The sequence below is a fragment of the Thermothelomyces thermophilus genome, chromosome 3 (assembly GCF_000226095.1).
Source record: "Thermothelomyces thermophilus ATCC 42464 chromosome 3, complete sequence".
Lineage (NCBI taxonomy): Eukaryota > Fungi > Ascomycota > Sordariomycetes > Sordariales > Chaetomiaceae > Thermothelomyces > Thermothelomyces thermophilus.
In genome coordinates this window covers 460,454-479,254 of record NC_016474.1, presented here as the reverse complement: position 1 = coordinate 479,254, position 18,801 = coordinate 460,454, and the positions used below count along the sequence as shown (strand labels likewise).

At 55.1% G+C, this 18,801-nt stretch overlaps 4 protein-coding genes across 4 annotated transcripts; 1 reads left to right on the top strand and 3 right to left on the bottom strand.

Moving 5' to 3' along the window:
• Window positions 1-2,374: 2,374 nt before the first annotated feature.
• Window positions 2,375-4,570, top strand: MYCTH_2126295 (uncharacterized protein; the record flags this gene model as incomplete). Its single annotated transcript, XM_003662492.1, has 9 exons — window positions 2,375-2,516; window positions 2,592-2,863; window positions 2,962-3,071; window positions 3,259-3,292; window positions 3,356-3,487; window positions 3,568-3,907; window positions 3,972-3,997; window positions 4,065-4,187; window positions 4,307-4,570. The coding sequence occupies 9 exons, from the start codon at window positions 2,375-2,377 to the stop codon at window positions 4,568-4,570; spliced, it is 1,443 nt and encodes a 480-aa protein (XP_003662540.1).
• A 200-nt stretch (window positions 4,571-4,770) lies between these two features.
• Window positions 4,771-6,862, bottom strand: MYCTH_2303271 (uncharacterized protein). The gene is made up of 3 exons (XM_003662491.1): window positions 6,237-6,862; window positions 5,969-6,124; window positions 4,771-5,894 (listed from the first exon to the last, which is right to left on the bottom strand). The coding sequence occupies exons 1-3, from the start codon at window positions 6,739-6,741 to the stop codon at window positions 4,825-4,827; spliced, it is 1,731 nt and encodes a 576-aa protein (XP_003662539.1). The 5' UTR covers window positions 6,742-6,862; the 3' UTR covers window positions 4,771-4,824.
• A 420-nt stretch (window positions 6,863-7,282) lies between these two features.
• On the bottom strand, window positions 7,283-14,957 carry MYCTH_2138765 (uncharacterized protein). Its single transcript, XM_003662490.1, has 10 exons — window positions 14,571-14,957; window positions 13,186-14,497; window positions 12,851-13,045; window positions 12,425-12,693; window positions 10,153-10,732; window positions 9,678-10,021; window positions 9,431-9,600; window positions 9,368-9,372; window positions 7,959-9,298; window positions 7,283-7,814 (listed from the first exon to the last, which is right to left on the bottom strand). Exons 1-10 carry the CDS (start codon window positions 14,852-14,854, stop codon window positions 7,721-7,723), a joined length of 4,593 nt encoding a protein of 1,530 aa, XP_003662538.1. The 5' UTR covers window positions 14,855-14,957; the 3' UTR covers window positions 7,283-7,720.
• A 676-nt stretch (window positions 14,958-15,633) lies between these two features.
• Window positions 15,634-16,250, bottom strand: MYCTH_2303257 (uncharacterized protein). The gene is made up of 3 exons (XM_003662489.1): window positions 16,023-16,250; window positions 15,883-15,939; window positions 15,634-15,808 (listed from the first exon to the last, which is right to left on the bottom strand). Exons 1-3 carry the CDS (start codon window positions 16,119-16,121, stop codon window positions 15,743-15,745), a joined length of 222 nt encoding a protein of 73 aa, XP_003662537.1. The 5' UTR covers window positions 16,122-16,250; the 3' UTR covers window positions 15,634-15,742.
• Between the last annotated feature and the right edge of the window lie 2,551 nt (window positions 16,251-18,801).

The following is an 18,801-nucleotide window of genomic DNA, read 5'->3' as shown; positions in this document are numbered from 1 at the left end:
GGCGCCCGAACTCGGCGCCACGGAAATAACATGGAGCAGGCCCAACCAGCGGCAAGACGGCGGCTCCGGGTGTGTCTTTACCCAGCCGCGCTCCTGGCGTCGGTTGCGGGGACCGGTCGCCCATGAGGACCGTAACCCGTGGCCGCGTTGGGTCACGATTCCGTCGCGCGGCCTGGATGTGCGAGCTGGAGATCGGTGTGGCCGCGTACGTTGGGCGGTACCACCAAAAGAAATACAGCCAGCTCCACCGGACAGACGCCCTGATTGCGCCTGGTGCGGTGAGTTTTGGCCGCCCCTCTCTGGTCCATTGGGTTAGGTTAGGTCACCTACCTCTTCGGCACCTCAGCATCGCCTTGGGGGCGTAATTAATTAATTAGGTGCTACAGGTACCTAGGTACCTTGAATGCCTTAATGTGCAGACCTACCTCACGTGTAGGCACTCATACCAATGTCGTCTCGGTCGTGATCCAAAAACACGCCGACAGGTCATCTTTGCCGCCGTGATGGATGGGTTCATCAACATCGCATCCGCCCTCGGTTATTACGAGGCCATCGGGCTCTGCTTCTCGGCCGTCCTCGACCTCGTCCCAGCTGCCTTGTGCTGCGCCGGGGCTCTAAGCATTGCGTGGCCGGAAAGGGGCCCAGACAACCCCTTGACTGGCGCCCAGGATGTGTCGACGACACTATTAGTGGCTGTCGTGTGGTAATTATGCATCCTGGACTCTTTTGCTCTTCCAGGCCGGCCAAACAACAGGCACGCGCCTGGCAAGCTCCTGGTTGATTGGACTAACACAAAATGGCATATTAGTGCGTTACACTTTCTCAGCTCAATCAGGGGCTGCATTGGATGCTTCATCACATGCCGGAGACATACGAAGAAGAAGGCAAAGCCAACCGTTCCAGGGAATGGGCAAGGCGATCCCCCCAGTGTCCACACAAGCACCCGTGGGTATTGGAACGTAGAAATTGTACTTCTATCGAGGGAGCTAGGGTGGGGGCTTTTGTACGGATAATCGCTTGCTTTGTATGGGTGGCAGGTAATTAGATGGAGATTACAATCGAGCACCAATCTAGTCTTGTTTCATCGCTAAGAGAGAGTGGACGGGTGGAATCAGAATTCAATTTATTTGACCGTTCATTATACCTCACACAGATATATAGCTCTCCTCCTCTGGCCACTTTGTTCGGTTCAAGTAATCGGGTGTTTTCTGGGCTAAAGCTGTTCGATGATCAGCTGTGCCAAGTGCATGATGGGTTAGACACTAACCTACATTGATCAATTTTCTTATGAAAACCCAAACCACCATAGTCTCTGACCTAAAGGGCCCAACTGTTATAGCTCAATACAATGTGCAATACGATGCTCCGTGCTCAGCCATGAATGAACCATGTTGGCCTGCAAGGGCTTTTGGGATTATGCCGGTTCCTGCGGATCTTAGCGAGCTTGATCAGTCTCTGGAGGGGTTTAAATGCCCATGCTCACCTCCAATACCGGGTAAAGATAATGTGGGCGCAATGGTTGCGCTCCGACTACCTGGAGCTTGTTGATAAAGTTCGAGACCTTGAGCCGGAGCCTTCAGTGCGGACCGAAGCATGGTGACCTCTCCCAGCTTCTTGGGAGTGGCTCTCAAGGCTATGTCAGAGTCAAGTCACCTGCTTCTTCGGAAGCAGGTGATTGTCTTGCGGAGTGATAAAATCGAAAGAATCTCAATCCCTTCACCGGCCCTCCCCCGTCCCACCCCCCTACCCCCCACCCCTTTTTTTCAAGCAAAGGCAACCACCATCTCCCCAACCCAAATAAAAGATATTCTGGGAACCTCCAATGCAGTGACAGATCGGCCCTAAAGGCTGCATGGTGCCACTCTCAAGCTTGATTTGCCTCAACACGTCTCCGAGCAGTTCTGTTTTCATTTTCTCGATGCTGCGCAGGTTATCGATAAAGCAACACCTAATTACCTTGTTCTTCCCAGTCTAGCCCCTCCTCTTGCTGTTACGTGGGTCACGTTCCAGTTTAGGAGGGATAGTGTCTCAGAAGAGCAATCTTTTCGGAATGAGTCGTGCATGAACCTGCTCTGATAGGTGGTTCTGAGCAAACATGAGCAGTCCTTGTGATCCGTGGTTCTGAAGAAGCCTGCTCAGCATCCCGCTCGGTGGGAGCGGGATGCTGATACCGACGCTGGCCGGTCCCCATACAAAACGCACAACAAACGCCGGTGATTCAGCTCCAAATGCTGGAAAGACAGGTGGAGATCTGTGGCTAAGCATTTTCCTCTCCAAGATATCATTGTGTCGTCCCCCTCCCCCCTCCCCCCTTTTGTTTTCTATCCCTCTCTCTCTTAGATTTGTCCTATCAGTCCACCAGCCCGAACCAGCCATGGCTCGATTCCCTCTACTTTCGGCGCTGATTTGTATTTTGGCGTCAGCACTCCACGTTTCTGCTGCTATTAGCAACTACACCGCAATTTGCAATGAGATAAAGGACAGAGTCTCGCAGCAGAGCGATGTGACCTACCCCAGTGAGCTTCTCCTTACCGCTTTGAGCCCAGCCATGAACACATAACAGCTGGCCTGTCTGACCACCCTACATTCAGTCCAAGGTGTGACCTTTTCCGACAGGATCCATCACTGGTTCGACTCCTCGACCGAAATTCCAGCCTGTGTTGCTGAAGTGGGTTCGGTCGAGGACGTATCGCTGGTCCTGCAGATTGTGGGCGCCTCTCGTACTCCTTTCGCCGTCTATTCGGGAGGGCACGCCTCGAATGTGGGATTCTCCAGCACCAAAGGCGTCCATATCACTCTGAGACGCTTTAATCAGACCCAGCTTTCCGAAGACAAAACAACCGTCACGATCGGTTTTGGTCAGGTAAGCGGAGGAAGGAAAGGGGAGGAGGTGGGGGTAAGGCTTGACGCCGGCACGGCGATAGGTTCTGCAACGAGAATGTCTGCTAACCAAGTGGGAAGACATGGGTAGACGTGTTTGAAGCCCTAGCGGACAGCGGAGTGAACGTAGTCGGCGGCAGAGTTCCCGGGCCTGGAATCGGCGGCTTCACTCTTGGTGGCGGATATTCCTGGTAAGAAGGCTTATACAAGCCCTACTTCTTGGGTGATATTTTGTTCGCTGAACTAGGCAAACAACTAGGAAAACGAACTAATATGGTAATGACGCCCGAATTCTGCTTGATGCCTTGGGCAGTCTAGCCCGAAGGCGGGTGGCTAACTTTTCCCTCTTGTTTTCTTATGCCCCCTAGGGTTGACTAGCGACACGGTCAAGACGTTCAACGTGGTGCTTCCGGTGGGGTTCCTAGTATTTTGACGGTCATATGAACTCCGTTCTGACGAGATGGTGCTTACTCAGAATGGGACAATCACCACGGCCTCACGAGAGCACAATAGCGACTTGTTCTTCGCTCTGAAGGGGGGAATGAATCGGTTCGGGATAGTGACCTCGGCCGAATTCTACACACACCCGCAGCCCCCGGAGGTCTGGGTGAGTTAATCGATTCCCCGTTGACACAACCTTACGTACCGCATACGGTTCAGGACGGGCCGGGCGTTGACATGACCTAGGGCGGCCTTCGGATATATCACGCCAGCCAGGTTCCAGCGCTGCTCAACGCAACCGAGCGCTTTGCCTCTGAGAACCGGGACCCCAGGGCGAGTGTCCTCACGTCAGTCGACGGAACGACAGCGGTCGGCCCCACCGCCCTGGGGCTCTTCTTTTATGACGGGCCCGAGAAGCCCGAGATTTTTAACCTGTTTGACGGCCTCTCCACTATCAGTGACAGCACGGGCAGAAAGCCCTTCCTGGATCTCATCCGGGGTTTCCCCGCGGAGATTGTCTACAACTCCCCGGGGCACTTTTGCCACGTTCTCGACGACTGGGATCACAGGACGCTTCCTGGAGACAGTGAGGCAAGAGGCAGAAGTAGGTAATACCTAATGTACCTTGATGCCTATCTTTCCCCCTCTAGTCGCCGCCCTTCCTGATCTCCTGCATGTGGGCGAGAGAGAGTCACAGCATTATTTCTCAAAAAGGGCACTGACACTCCGCGTCACGCTCACAGAACATGGGGAAGATCGCCGCCCTCCATGGCGCCACCACAATCAACTACGACGCTCAGCCGTTCCTCCAGTACGGCAGGCATGCGACGCCGAGCGCCTTTCCACATTCTGACTCTCTCTTTCCGGTACGCCTTGGCCCTCTCTCTCTCTCTCTCTTTCTTCACACTGCTTGTTAGGAAACCTTGTCGCAATCGTGCTGCATATTACTACTACCATGGACTAAATCAAGAGCGTTGATTACTAGTTCAACTTGTATTTTGCGTGGCGGAACTCGAGCGAGGACGAATTCTGGTATGGCAAGATCCACCAGACGCTAGATACATTGAAGCGGGTGGCCACGGAGGAGGGCATCTACAGGGAGGACTTCCCGGACTATCCGAATTACGCGCTGTCCGGTACCAGTGCCGAAAAGCTGTATGGGGAGACAAACGCCGGACGACTGCGCCAGATCAGAGACCAGATCGATCCTGACCGAATCATGGACCTGGCAGGGGGCTTCGCGTTATGAATGACGAGTGGCACTGCGGACCACTGACTTTTTATTTATTTACTGTGATAGCGGCAATAGTATACTGGAGGCACCCGTGGTGCTTTACTCTGATTAGGTCACATAGTTAGGTAATACGGTAACAGGACATCTCAAGTTGAATAAATAAATATCCTGCTTCTCAGTGTTCCCTAGGTCCTCCCAACCCCCCCCCCCCCCCAAAAAAAAAAATCATTCAGCCGTCTTATACATTAAACGAAAAGCCCATCTCTATTCTAATACCCCAGCTGTTCGATAATCTCGGGCGAGTTGATGAAAGCACAGCGCTCTCTCAACTTCTGCGCGCGCACCGCCGGCGCCGAATGCGGCCCGTCAATGGCCGAGAGGCCCTCGGACGGCCCGCCGGCGACGAAGATGTAGGTGGTGGTGTTGTCCCCGCGGTGGAAGGCCGGCCCGAACCCCGTGAAGGTGTCACGGCCCCCCAGGCTGCCCGGCCGGCCGGTGGCCGCGAAGGTCGACCAGGAGCGGGATCCCCGGACGGCCAGCTGGTAGTCGGCCCAGGACGGGTTGAAGGGGAAGCCGTCGATGTCGTAATGCGACAGGTTGCCAAAGACGTAGGCGAACTCGGCCGTGTGGATGGGTCCCCAGCCGGCCCGGCCCGTCTTCTGCTCGAGGAAGGGCTCGAGGATGGTCTGGTTCCAGTCGTACAGGTAGACGGCGTTGCCGGCCCGGGCGATGTGTTCGGCGTAAAACAGCGGCTCGCAGGTCATGAGGATGTCGCGGAAGATCCTGGAGGCGCGGAAGAACTCGGCGGACAAGGTGTCGGTCGCCGCGCTCGCAAAGTCGGACACGGGGTAGAGAGACAGGAGCTTGTCCACGTTTTCGCTGGTCAGGCCGGGGGCGTAGCCGGAGATGAAGTCCCGCGTGTCCTCGGGCGTCTGGATCTCGGGATCGGTGAAGAAGGTGAGGTCGTTATTGCACCAGCCGATCATGGTGGTCACGTTGGCGAAGCGCCCCTCTCGGATCAGCGTCGAGGGGGCGGCCGGGAGGAAGTCGTTGTCGACCACGGGCAGCCAGATGTCGCCGATGTTGAGGTCGTCACGATAGGTGGACAGGCTGGCGTCGAGGAGGGTCTTGGTGTCGAGTGCCCTCAAGCAGGCAATCGTTTCGAGGGAATGAAGATCCGTCGCGTTGCAGCCGACATAGTCTACCAGGGCCTGCATGGCATTGATGGTAAAGTTTCCCGTGATACCGGGCTCGAGTGCCTGGCTCTGGCAGATGCCCTGCTGAAAGGGGACCGGCTTGGTGCCTCCGTAGGCCATTATGTGCAAGCCAACTGAGAGGCCTAGAGAAACGAAGAGTCAAAAAACACCGGATTCGAGAGTGTTGGGCTCTTCACTAAGGGGAAGCGTGACATACCGCCCGAAGACTGCCCGAAGATGGTAATTCTGCCCGGATCGCCTCCGAACAGCTCAATGTTGTCCCTTACCCACTCGATAGCGAGCCGCTGGTCCCTGAGACCGGCATTCTCGGAACCCTCGGACTCGAGCGCGCCGGACTGCGCGAATCCAAAGACTGTACGTAATAGAAGGACGGAGACTGGTATTAGTCACCGATACAGCTTGGCCTGTGGAACGCGGAGGGGAAAAGTAAAACTAAGCTTGTCGAGGTGTCTGGGTTCACTCACAGCCGAGGCGGTAGTTCATGGCGACATGAATGACAGGCAGCCCGTTCCACACCGACTCGAGGACGAGCCCGTCCGGCAGGATGGTGGGATCATGGTTGTTCCCCGCCCAGAAGCTGCCGCCGTGGATGTACACCATGACCGGTAACCGGTCCCATGGGTGTGTGCCTCGCGGTCTCGCCACGTTCAGCCTCAAACAGTCCTCGGAGACATCCGTGATGTTGCCCAACGAGATGGGGACCGCCCATTGCCCAAACTGCTGCGGGCAGCTGGGGCCGTAGGAGGTCGCTTCGATCTCAGTCCCGGGGAGAGGAACATGCCTCCTGGGCGGCTTGAAGCGGTTGGCGCCGCTCGTGTCCTGGCCGTAGGGGATCCCGAGGAAGACCTCAATCCCATTGCGGTCGAGCCCGTGGTATGAAACGTGGTGTTTGCTATCGAATACGCGCGGCCTCGCGTTCGCCGCCCCGAGGCAGGGCAGCGCAATGCTGAGATAGCGCAGCAGCTTCATCACGTTTCCAATGTTGGCGCGCGAGACGATGTTGGCCGCCAATTGAAACCGGGGAGGGGAGGGGTGGGATGGAGCTCTAATTAGTAAATCGTGTACGGAGGTATTAATTGTAGCAACTGAACCCTGGACGACGCCAATCACAATGGGATCCAACAATTGCAGGGGCGATGACTAAATCCACCCGATCCGGCATGGGCACGGGCGATCCGAGTGATCCGTAGCCGTACTAGTTACTTGTCCAGAATCAGAAGCTTGGCTCGCCGATCCTGCCGCTCTCCCGCCACCTACTTAGTTCCCATGGTCGAGGTAGTGCTATCAACCAGCCCAGGCACGCACGGAGGATGACAGAGTGCTCGCAGCCCCAGTTCAAGGCAACTTAGGGTGATGCTTATCCACCCTTCAAGTAGGCTCATGGGTCTCATATTGAAGTTCAGGGGAACAGAGCATCTGACAAGTTTGCTCAAAGCGATACCCTGGACGCCGGCTGAGCCAGAGCCTAATTAAACAACTCCTTCATTAGACGGGAAGTTCCGTGGTCCGTTATGATACAGACACGCCCCAGAGCAAATGGCGCTTGCATATTCAGAAAAGGTCGGTATGAGAGATAGCAAAACAAACCGAGATCTTGACATCGACCGGCATATGAGTACTTACATACACCTAGGTACCTACCTTATGTAATCCACGCATGCACATAGTTACATTCAGTGCCTCAAAAATCAACGAGTTCGAGAACAATCACACCACCTGGTATGAAACACCGACCCACTGGTATCATCGTGTCACACGCCCGACTCTAGAATACCCCAAAAAAGCAAGGGAAAAAAGAAAGAATCTCTGTCACAAAGAGAAGAAAAAGAGAAATATAGAGAGTAAGGGAGAGAGAGAAAGAGAGAAAAAGAGAGTGGAAAAAGAAAGATACAAAAGGGCGCTGCCCTAGCACCCCCACAAACGACCCTAAAATTCCCCTCATGGACTATCAGGTCGCTTGGATATCGTCGTTGGCGCGGCTTAAAGGGCCGATGATCATGCTGGCAACGTCCGACTCGATATGTTTAACATCGACGATATCCCTGTTGGCGTTGGAGTCAGCATGGGGCCCTTTTATGGACGTATGTATGTACACGATAAGATCGGTCAGGTAGGTTTCAACTAATTAGTGCATTATGATGATTGGATAATTAAGGGAGTGGAGTTTTGGAAATAATTTAACGCACCAACCGTCCTGCCTCCCAAAATCATCCAGCCGCTCGAGGTGTTTCCGCCCGTTCTCCTTGTTGCCGAAGCGGATAAAGTGCAGGCTCACCTGGGTGCGATCCAGGCGGCGCTTCCGGAGCTCCTCGATGAGTCTCCGGACGGGCCGCTCGACGCCGCAGGCGTCCCCGCCGCAGTCGGCGGGGCCCCAGTTCCCGTCGGTGAGGACGTAGATGCTGACCTTGTGTCGAGCCCATAGGTTGATGTTGATGCCGAGAAGGCGGTAGGATAGGCGCGGGATGATCTTGTAGTCGATCAGATCGCCCAGGTGGGCCTCCATCAGACGGCCATCGCCCTTGTAGGCGCAGTCGGCGACGCGCTGGTGCAGGTCCGAGGTGTGCCGGGCCCGGTAAACGCGGCGCGGTTGTGACGCGAACGCGAGCTCGACCCGGTTCGGGTCCAGCCGCTTGGCCAGGCAGGCCAGCGCCTGGAACCCGTCCGCGATGGTCTTCCGCCCCAGCTGCCCCATGCTGCGCGAGTCGTCAACGAAGAAGAACTGGTCACGCCCGCTGAGGCTGTGTTCCAGGTACTCAATCAGCTGCGCCGTTCTCGGGTCCGCGGGCCGCCCCTGCCGGACGTCCGACCTGTACTGATGGATCTCGGACACGCCGATCTGGGAGCCCGGCGTGGTGGCGGGGGAGACGGGGGACGGCGGGGCGGATGCTCTGGCCGTCGGTTCCGCCGTCGGTACCGTCGATGCCGTCGTGCCGTCGTCGTGAGACGTTACAAGAACCCGCAGAGCAGGCCTCGTAGTGGGATCCGGATTGGCTGCGGCGGTGGAGGGAGGGTCGGCCGGGAGCGAGATGATCCGACCGTTCGTCGTTGATGGTGACGCGGCGACCTGCACGGACCAGCAAGAAGATTGCGGCGTCGCGTCGGTGGTGACGGCGGTGGTGCTGGGCGTCAGGGAGGACGGCGACGCCAGAGACCGGATGGCGAGAAATTGCTCGAACCTCTCATGGAGGTCCCTCGCCGGTAAACGGTCGTTCGACTGCCTGAGCATGAATCGGTCAATCAGCTCAATCACTTTCGGGGTGACGTCGTCCCCGGGCATGAGGCGCCGAAGAAAGCTCTGGTGGTGCTGGGCAACGACGGGTATCGGCTCGATGCTGTCGTGGAAGCAGCCCTCGTAGCCGCTGTGTTTGAACAGGGAATGATTCTTGTCGTGATAGGCCTTGCGCTGCTTGAAGTATCGCTGTTGTTCCCCTTTGCCTCCGACCACCCAGGCGGCGGCGTGGCTGAGAACGGCCCCGGCAGAGAAGATATCGGCCAGCGTGGTGATCATGTTGATGCCCTTGTGCCGCTGGATCGTATGGTGAGAACACTCGGGCGAGCCTGCGGCACACGGAAACCGTCAGCGTTCTGCAAATACCTGACCTAGGCTAGGCGGGCGAGACATCACAGTGGGACGCGACGAGCGCTCGAGGCCACTTACTGAACCGCTGGTTGCCGTAGCGATCCAGTCCAAAGCCGGACCCGCTCGACCTCGATTTCACCGTCCTGACGCGGCTGTAGAGGGCGAAGTCGGCCACCTTCGGGACAAAGTGGTAGGGAAACAGGCCCTTGATGAGGAGAATGTTTTCCGGTCGGATATCCTCGTGGATGCTGCAGGGACGCCAGAGAGATAGGTTAGCCCACTCGGCTGCTGAATGCGCCTGAAAAACAGGCCGCCCAACACCTACCCCTTGATATATTCTTCTCCATCGTACAGCATGAGTTGGTGAATCCTCTCCAGGCCCTGAAAGACCTGGAAGAGGCTCTTCCAGAAGGCAGCGACATCCTCGACTGTGCGGGGCGGCTGGCAGTTCTCAAAATATTCGCCCAGATTACCGGCGTTGGCGTATTCCAGTATCAGACAGTAGGATTCGAGCTGACGGAAAGAGCCGTACAACTCAACTACATTCGGAGACCGGTTGCGCCGGTGCTGGTCTAACACACGGTACTCGTTTTCATACGAAGCCTCGTGCTTCCGTCCGTGGTATATTTTGAGGACAAAGGTTGAACGGGTGGGACGGCCGTGCTCGTCCTACACAGAACTCGCCACGTCAGTTACCGACATCCCCGATCGGTATGGCTCTCTGGCGCAGTCGGCGACGGCCGATTGCTTCAGAGCAGTAGAGGAGAGCCATTTAGTCAATCGGGAACAGCGTTACGCACCTTGGGTGACAGGTCGTTATACTCAGCGTGAATGTCAAATCTTTGGATGCTCGCCGCGCTGCTGTGGTCGATTTCCGTAACGGGGTCGATGGGCAGGATGTATTCCTTGTGGAGATGACGGTCGTGGAGCTTATGGGGATGGAAGGGCAACGGAAAGAACTGCCATTGGTGCGGCGCGATGCTGTCGAAGAATTTGCAGAAGAAGGCCTCGTCCGGCCATTCGTTGGGTCGGGTGTGCCGCGGGAAGCAATCGTCATCGAGGTTGCGGCTGATAGACAAATTCGTTAGGCTGCCAACGGTGTCCGGGCCGGTGTATACGAGGGTGGAAAATATGCGCAGGTACGACGAGCGGATGAGGCCGGGGTCGACGTTGAGACGACCCGGGATGGCACGAAGCACGCTGGAGATCCGATGCGGCGTCCAGTACTTGGATAGGGCGCTCAGCGGTACGTATGGTTTGGCGTTTCCGGCAATATCATGTCCCACGTATTTGGACTTGGCCTCGTTGACAAACTCGGAGAACCGAAAAAAAGGGTCTGGATTGGTGACGGCCGCCATCGCGGAGGTGCGACGCGGTCGACTCAGCCGGCGAGTGAGCGAGCGAGCAACAGGCGATTGGGGGATGCGGCGACGTCAGGTTTCCTAACGATTTACTGGACGACCCCTCGCGCGTCTCTCTCGAAACGCTGTCACTCAGTGCCCCGCATTGTCTTGGGCAAGAGAGACCCTTGTTTTGCGCCTCCCTCGTGGACCAGTACTGCGTAGGGGTCCTGTCGGCACAAGATATAATTGACAAGGAGTCCTCGAGAAGCAGCGTCGAAGATGCAACGGGGCGTTCAAGACGTAATCGGCCACTGAATCGTGGTAGTAATAAGGAAACAGAAAACATAGTGCCGTCTAGAGCCTTGTCTCCTTCCTTGGGACGGCTGAGTTGTGGACTGTTTAAGCGTCGTGCAGCTGTGGTGGCAGTTCTCGGCCCCAGACCCTAGCTGATTCGTCGACTGCTAGTGGCGGGGTGAATAACTAACTGCAGTAAGGTGGCATCGGCGCACTTTTTGCGCCGGCCTCGGGCCCTCAGCGGGGAAAAAGCTGAAGAGATCCCGGCGCTCGTCAAGAGGCACCATAGGTTGGCGTGCATCTGCGTTCCCAAGCCCGACTGTCGTGTTCTAGCAAAAACAAAATTCCATCAAAGTCAACAGGCTCGCGGTTCTAAATCCTCGAGTTTGTGTTTGCGGGGATCTTACGGGGATCTTGCTTGCACCAAGGCACCGTGGGCCAAGAATTGCGGGATGAACCGATTGGCGGGCCTGTCGTGGGGGTTCAAGGGTGATTAGGAATACACTCCCAGAGTACGGATAGTGTACTGAGTACGGATTACATATTATAATCCGTACAATACATACATATGTATGTACATGGTGTAGTTTCCGACTGCATGGTTAGCCCCTGCAGCAGATTCTCCACCGAGTTCGTGCGGCCTCCACGGTGCCGTGTTATAGTACGGATACCTACCATAGTAGGTAGGGAACCCCTTCGTGTGCTAGGTGACCGATCTCAAACTCGAAGTTTAACCAAAGTACGTACGGCATGTCAATCTTCTTGAGACTGAAACGAGTTGCACCCTTGGACGGCAGAATACACACTGTGTTGTGTGCGCAAGAGGAACACATTTCCCTCTTACCCTGCTTCAGACCGCCTCCTTCAGGTTGCCTACCGTTATTGCCATGTTACCTCAGGTAATGGCCCATTATTTAAGGCGTCACCACAAGATTTGGCTATGACTTTGCCAGGTGCAGAGCCTCCTTTCCCCCATCTTTGGGCTCTTGCACGCACCACGTGTTGCTCATGATGAACCACGGCTCAAAACTGCAACCGCCACCGCCGCGGAGAGCCCCGAGTAAAGGTTCAGGGTTCGTTCAAAGGACTTCTTCCAAATACTATGTATACATACCAATTTTGCCCTGCGTGCCAAACAAACAACCGTGCGTACGAACTAATTACGTTGTGAAACCTACCTGGAGGCTGAATTATTCCACCGTTGCTATCCCAAATCGACCGCCGCGGTTCCCACCCTCATTTCGGGCATCAAAGAAACCTTGTTTTGAAGCTTTGATTACCCGCCTGCAGGCTGCCCACCAGCAGCATCTTGACAGGAGATCGATCCTTTCCTTTCTGATTAATAACGCGGGAACCCGCGCTCAGCCTGATTTCGACGTTCTTCCCCCTTTTATTCTTCTTTCATACCCCCACCAAGCCCAGCCCGGCAGCCGACTTCTCGCCTCGGGGCGTCGCCTGTTGTTGCGGACCCGCGGCGACGACGATACCTCTCTCGTCGGCATACCCGGGAAGGCCGACGTCTCTGCCGTGGCGCCTGGCCCATCGGCGGGCGGCGCCGTACATGGCGGCCCATATGGAGACGGTGACGGCAGTCAGTGGCAGGCAGATGGACAGGAAGAGGCGGATACCGTCGCGGCGCACGACCCAGTCGGACCCGAGCGTGCCGTCCTCATCCCATCGCAGCACGCCGCTGCTGAACAATGTCTGGAGGACATGGTTAATAGACGACTTTTGATTTTTGGTTATTACCATCTTGAGTAAGAGAACAGAAAGGAAAGGAAAAAAGAACAAAAACACAAGAGAACGTCTACTAATAGCCAAAACCAAAAAAAAAGGAGGAAGAAACTAAACGTAGACTTACAGCAATAAATGTCCCCGGGAGGAAGATGAGGGTGAAAATGGTAATGACGTGCATCGACAGCGTCTCTTTTTTGGTCTTGACGGCAATCTCGTGCATCTTGAGCGTCCACTGCATCATCTGCTCGCTCGATGTGTGGGCCACGAGCTGGAACGCCTTGGACGTCTGAATGCTGGTGTGCTGGTTGAGGGACTCGAACTGGAACCCACAAGGGTTATTGTTCCGAGGTTAGCGGCAAGGTGTCTGGCGAGGAGGACAAGACGGGTGAATGCAGAGCTAGGTAAGTTCAGGATGAGCACCTAGGTCGCCCCGGTGGTGCCGCCGGCCGGCGGACTTACCATGTATTTGTCGTGCTCCGCGGTGCGGGCGAGGTCCAGCAGGCGGCGGCGGTGGACTTCCATGTCGTGGAGGATGCGGTTCACGCGACGGAAGAAGACGGCCGCCTCGGTCTTGCACTTATTCCCGTCCAGCAGCTTCCTGAAGGCATGGGACGACATGACGGCCCGGTACTGGTCTTGGACCTGAACAATGACGTCTCTGCTCTGCTCCAGCGCCAGGATGGATCGGTTGATCTCGTCGGCCGTCAGGCTGAGTCTCTGCAGCTCGTTGAACGAGAATCGGTTCTCAAGCTCAGCTAGCTGGCTGATCACCTCGTCCGACTCTTCTTCTCCCTCGGCAGCCTCCTGTTGCTGGATCGAAGCCGCCCCGTTCTCTAGTCCCCCCGAAACGCGCCGAACGATGCCCGAGAGCGTCCGACGGACGGCGCGAGTTGGGAAGCCGGACGACGAGGTTCGTCGGCTCATGGTTCGGATCGGCGGCAGGGGGAACCTGGAGGGCGCGGGGGAAGCGGGGGACGTGGGTGACGTGGGTGACGAGGGCATCTTCGGCTCCGACGGCTGCTCACGGAGCATATCCTGCGGGTTGCTGTTGTCACGGCTCATGGTGGCCGGCTGAGATGTCAGAACGTGTACGGTGCCCTGGCGGGAGAACGTTCGCGAAGGCCCTCGCGGGGGGAAGCTGCTGCCTCGGCGCTGCAAGCTTTGTGCGAGGTTTACCGGGCTGGTCACCGTCGCCACGGGAGCAACCTTGGCCTCGACGGACCGGGATCGGAGCGTGTCTTCCATGCTGTCGACGTATTCGCTCCAGTTCTCAACGCTCCACTCGAGCATGATGAGGTGAACTTGCAGGCTCGCTATGAAGGATTGCTCTGCCGTCCTCGGCGAGTCGGGCCGCAAATGTCGGTTGGTCTCTGTTGCATGTTTTATACGGCTTGCCAACCCGGAATCGCCTTTTAAGAGAATGTAGACGGCCCGGCCGGTCTGCAAGTCGAGAGAATGATACAAAGCCGCGTGGCGCAGCGGCCACTGGTTTCTCTCCTGAGCCTGGTCACTCTTCTCAACCGTGAGAAGGTTGAAAGCGTGCTGCACCTGTATGCCCGATCTCCCCAAATGCGGCAGCGGGAGGGACGGTGCGTTCTTGTCGAGGTAGTTTTCTTGCCGGAAGAGGGCGTAGTTGAGTGGCCGGCTCCGGGCCCTGAAGGTGAAGACCAAGTCCAGGAACGAGGGCATCACCTGATGGTAGGTCAGCAGCATCGCGAGCTGTTCTCTAGAGCAACCGAGAGAATCCCTTGAGGAGTGTGCGCGTAGGAAACTACGCCGGGTCAGTCACTCACTCCAGAATCTCAGGAGAGGGAGGGCAAGAGAAAAACCGAAGTCTCACTGACATGAACCGCCACCAGGGGTCCTTCTCCTCTGGGTCGAGTAGAGCTTCGAAATCATCAACACTCTTCAGAAACCGTCCTCGGTCGAACTCAGTAGCCGTCACTTGTATATCGCGCACGGCCAACATCTTGGAAGATGGGCGGAATAAGCCATCCTGGCCTAGGCGTTCTTGCAAAGATTTCAGCGTATGGCCAAAGACCTCGGTTCTCAAAACGGTCAGAGGATATTCCTTTGCCCGCTGCCACGCCGTAGCAAATTGTGCAGTGATATCTTCAACGTCGGCCATGGTACGTCGCCAGGTGACCTTCGACTAACAGCAGCTCTCGTTGGTGCGACCGAGTTATGGAGATGCCCAAGCTAGGAGGCTAGGGAACGCAACTCAGGTTGTCGACCGTGGCTGTTTGAGAGGCAGGTCGTGAAGAAGTAGGCAAGATCGACTAGGTAAGGTAGGCAGGGTGTTTAGCAATGCGTCATGGATATACACTCCTTACAAGTCCTCTCGTAGTCAAGGCGCTTTTGCGTGGTCTATCCATCTGGTTACTGAATTCATTATGCCTTGGAGGCGGATTGCCCCACAAGCTCAGCTGAGGGAGGACTGTGGTCCACCAACCGGAGAACGCGGTTGTTCCCCCGGCCGTGGGTCTCAGCGGGTTCGCTGCTGATCCTTGTCCTACCACAAATACGGAGTAAGACGGAAGACGTACGGATTATATGTATGTACGTATGTACATCCATACTCGGTACCTTGCCTTCACGCTTATCACTCGTTCATTAACCCACATGCAAGCTCACAAGCGCGGCCGCGTACGGACATAGACCCTGTGATCCCTCTATGCCGCCCCCTTTGCGAAAAGTGTGTGAGGCTGTGAGGGCGCCCGGCTGTGTCCGACCCGAGGCCATAACCGGGGTGGGCAATTGCGGCGATGCGGAGTTCATCCAATCATGCGCATAATACTGACTACATAGTAACCACGCGACTCTAAGGCTGAGCGCTAAAAGCAGTTCCCCCCCGAAGTTCTTAGTTATTCTGTCTGTAAGGTACGGTATGTAATCCGTAATTACTGTACTATATGTACTGTACAGCACAGATGAGTCTCAAAAGCCTCGCGGTTTACCCCTCACTGATCGATTTCTGTCTGACCTTGCTGGTACCAAGGCTCTAGCGAACTCAAAGTTAGAGAAAATCGGCGTCATCATCATGCTTAAGCCGCACATGCTCATCGATATACTTCAGCTGCTCCTGGATTTGTGCCACGTTAGCGATTGCCCGATTTATGCCCCTTCCCTGATCATCGGGGGAACATCGCCACACACCTCTGTCAAAGCGGCAGGCGTGTTAAAAGTATAGAACTCCTTGCCATCTGCCGAGAGCTGTCGCGAGCATCCGTCAGCGCGCCAAATCAAACTGCGGTTCGCCTGATTAAGTAGTAAGGAGGGCAATCTCAAGCACCTACTTGGACGCCAAATTTCTCATAGCCGGGGAACTGGGACTTTAAATACTCCTCGAGATGGTCGCTCCTCAGGCGATAGGTGGAGACGGAGCCTCGAACCATATTCTGCTTCCAATTTCGTGTCTAGTATACGCCCGCTTTAACCTTAGGCAGGTAGAGTATGTAGGTAAGTAGGGAAGGCAGAAACTGAAAAGGATGGCGCGCGGGGAGACAAGCAGCACCAGATGCTCCCCGCCCGGGCACCATTTATCCCCCTTATTCCCGCCCTTACCCCGCCGTTGCTCTCGACTTGCACGCAAGGCTTTCATAGCCGCATCTCACGACTTGCAGCCCATGGATGGACGCGGACCTGGCACACAAAGAATGGTAGAAGGGGGTTAGGGTTGGTTCATCCACCCCCGCCTCCCTCGGATAACTTGAACTGGACAGTGGAGGTCTCCGAGGCCTCCCTTTGCAAAGGCCTCGTGGGCGAAGCAACGGAACCAGAGCATTGCACAGCCACACCTTGCCGCTCACATACCGGTTCCAACGAACCAGCGAACAAATATCGCTGTTGCCACACCAAGGTAGCAATAATCATGGTGGCCACGGAGCAGTCAGTGTACGCCGCCTCTAACCCATGCCGCAGAGGTGGCGCACTTCAGTGACAACTATCGCTAGGTGCAGTAGGTACGCTACGAATTCCTTTAATATTCTGGACCGTCTCCCCCGCTCTATTGTCTTATTGATCTATTAGCCTGTCAAGATTAGCATAACATAATTAGCAGAAAAAGGTGTAATTAAGCCATGCTAGGGTAACTTTGCCCTCCAAAACTAAGTCTTTCGAGGCAATGACGAGGTACTCCAAATGCGATACTGACATCCCTCACGGCGTTGACGTGGGCGTGATTATGATTACCTGGGTAAGCACCGAGTAAAGTGTACGTTGCTTGACCTAATTATAGAGGTGGTCTTTTGCTCCCCTAAAACACCAGCAGCTTGTGTCTAAGGCTGCGCCGTCATGGTCGAAATCCGAAGTGGGCGTGATTCACAAATACCAGCGACCCCTTGAGCACCCACGGTATTCGTCAGCCTCCTCTGCGCCATACCAAACCAGAAAATGCTGCTCCATGTAAGGAAATCACCCCGACCGACGACGCGGAATAGTCCCTGGCCATAACCTCGGGGGAATTCGATCGTAGTGTTGGCAGCTGGGAGTGAACCTTTACAACCAAGAACAGGTAGTTTTCAACTTGCAATGCCTAGCACTGTCATATTAACCGTAGGAGTTGTATGATAGAAGAGGTACCATATATAGGTGTGCACATTACCTAAATGTAGCCAGCTGCTCACTCACTCATAGAAGAGACCTCGCCGTTGTTAACGGCACTTCTCGAGTTTGACTGACTACGAGTATGCACTTGTATAATTACGGATACATTTCAGTGAGAAACATATTAGGACAAGAGGGCGTACCTCTCCTTTACGTCAAGGTCGCCGTTGAAAGGGGCAACCTATCGGTTTAAGATCGGTTCCAAGCCCTGTAGCATCTCGACGTTAAGACTTTCTACCATAGCAGAACGGTGGGATGGGGAGGGAGTCGGTGTAATATCAATTTACGGTCTAAAACTACGCATTGCTAAACCTATAGAGGTAGTAGTACACATCAGGTACCCCGAGGATTGTGAGGCAGTATTTAATACGCAGGTAGGTAGTCATAATGACTACCTACCTAAGTTAAAAACAAAACTCGACGAAGTTCAAAGGGAGAAGGTCCACACATTAACCAATGTAACTCAATCAACTAAGCTTAAAGGCACTGTCTTGTAGCGTCTGAAAAATACATAGGCACCTTAATGTTGTTATTAGCTCCAACAGACCCTGAGATGTGCTGCTGATGAAGTTGAACGAAGGTTTTGTGAACAGTACCGCACAAGGATAATGCCAAACAAATCATGACATTGATCAAAACACATGGCAGAACCATCTAGCTTCAACAATAGGGAGATTTGTAGATACTCCCTATCTGAAGTATGCTTGACCTCTAATAGGGAAACTGAAGATGCTGTCTCGCTCAACACGGTCATGGGAAATGGCGACTTACTCCATGTCTCTCTTCTTTGTATCTTTTGTTTTCAGCTACTTTTTCGTTTTCGTCCTGCCAAGATGTTCCTCAAGGCAAGATGAAGTATCAGTGTATATGGTATCGTTATATTTCTCTGAGCCCATTCCCTTTGGGAGATGCCGTTTAATATAGCTTAGAGCGACAGTTCGAGGGACCCTCAGGTAACTAGGTAGTGTGAACATTAAAACAAGCACTGCATTTCACCGCGGTAGAGGGGCTGGTCTAGGCTGAGAGGAGGCTCGCATTCCAGGGAGCCGTGTTCCAGGCCGCAAACCGTCTCATCAACCAAGCGTTCGATCTGGATTCTGTTTGTCGGCTCACTACATGCGCCGGCAATCGAGGCCATAGAGGCGGAGAATTGGGAGGCCGTTTTGAGCTAATTAGGTTAGGTATTTACCTTGCCTTGGATGCCGAGGTGCTGCGATAGAGACGGACCGACGCAATTCACCTCTCGGACTACTAAGAAACAAAAGACAGCCCCTAATTAGCCATGCGCTTTCATGGATTCATGGCGTCATGACACGGGCATTATCCATCGAGTACATTGTCATGATTTCTCCTCAAAGCAAAAGCGTGAGCTCGTGCCTGAATACCACAAGCCAGTGATCGGAATTTTTGCCAGGAGGGGGGGTGAGCATTCTGGGGGGCCCGTGGCAGTCTGTTTTCGGAGCAAAGCGC

Excerpts from the sequence above, each read along its gene's own strand:
- MYCTH_2303271 (XM_003662491.1), bottom strand. The coding sequence starts at position 6,741 with ATGAAGCTGCTGCGCTATCTCAGCATTGCGCTGCCCTGCCTCGGGGCG. Across the intron at positions 6,125-6,236 it reads CATGAACTACCGCCTCGGCT|TCTTTGGATTCGCGCAGTCC; the intron begins GTGAGTGAACCC and ends TATTACGTACAG. Across the intron at positions 5,895-5,968 it reads CTTCGGGCAGTCTTCGGGCG|GCCTCTCAGTTGGCTTGCAC; the intron begins GTATGTCACGCT and ends TCGTTTCTCTAG.
- MYCTH_2138765 (XM_003662490.1), bottom strand. The coding sequence starts at position 14,854 with ATGGCCGACGTTGAAGATATCACTGCACAATTTGCTACGGCGTGGCAG. Across the intron at positions 13,046-13,185 it reads CGGAGCACGACAAATACATG|TTCGAGTCCCTCAACCAGCA; the intron begins GTAAGTCCGCCG and ends TGTGGGTTCCAG. Across the intron at positions 12,694-12,850 it reads TCCCGGGGACATTTATTGCT|ACATTGTTCAGCAGCGGCGT; the intron begins GTAAGTCTACGT and ends CATGTCCTCCAG.
- MYCTH_2303257 (XM_003662489.1), bottom strand. The coding sequence starts at position 16,121 with ATGGTTCGAGGCTCCGTCTCCACCTATCGCCTGAGGAGCGACCATCTC. Across the intron at positions 15,940-16,022 it reads ATGAGAAATTTGGCGTCCAA|CTCTCGGCAGATGGCAAGGA; the intron begins GTAGGTGCTTGA and ends TGCTCGCGACAG. Across the intron at positions 15,809-15,882 it reads CGCCTGCCGCTTTGACAGAG|GAGCAGCTGAAGTATATCGA; the intron begins GTGTGTGGCGAT and ends GCACAAATCCAG.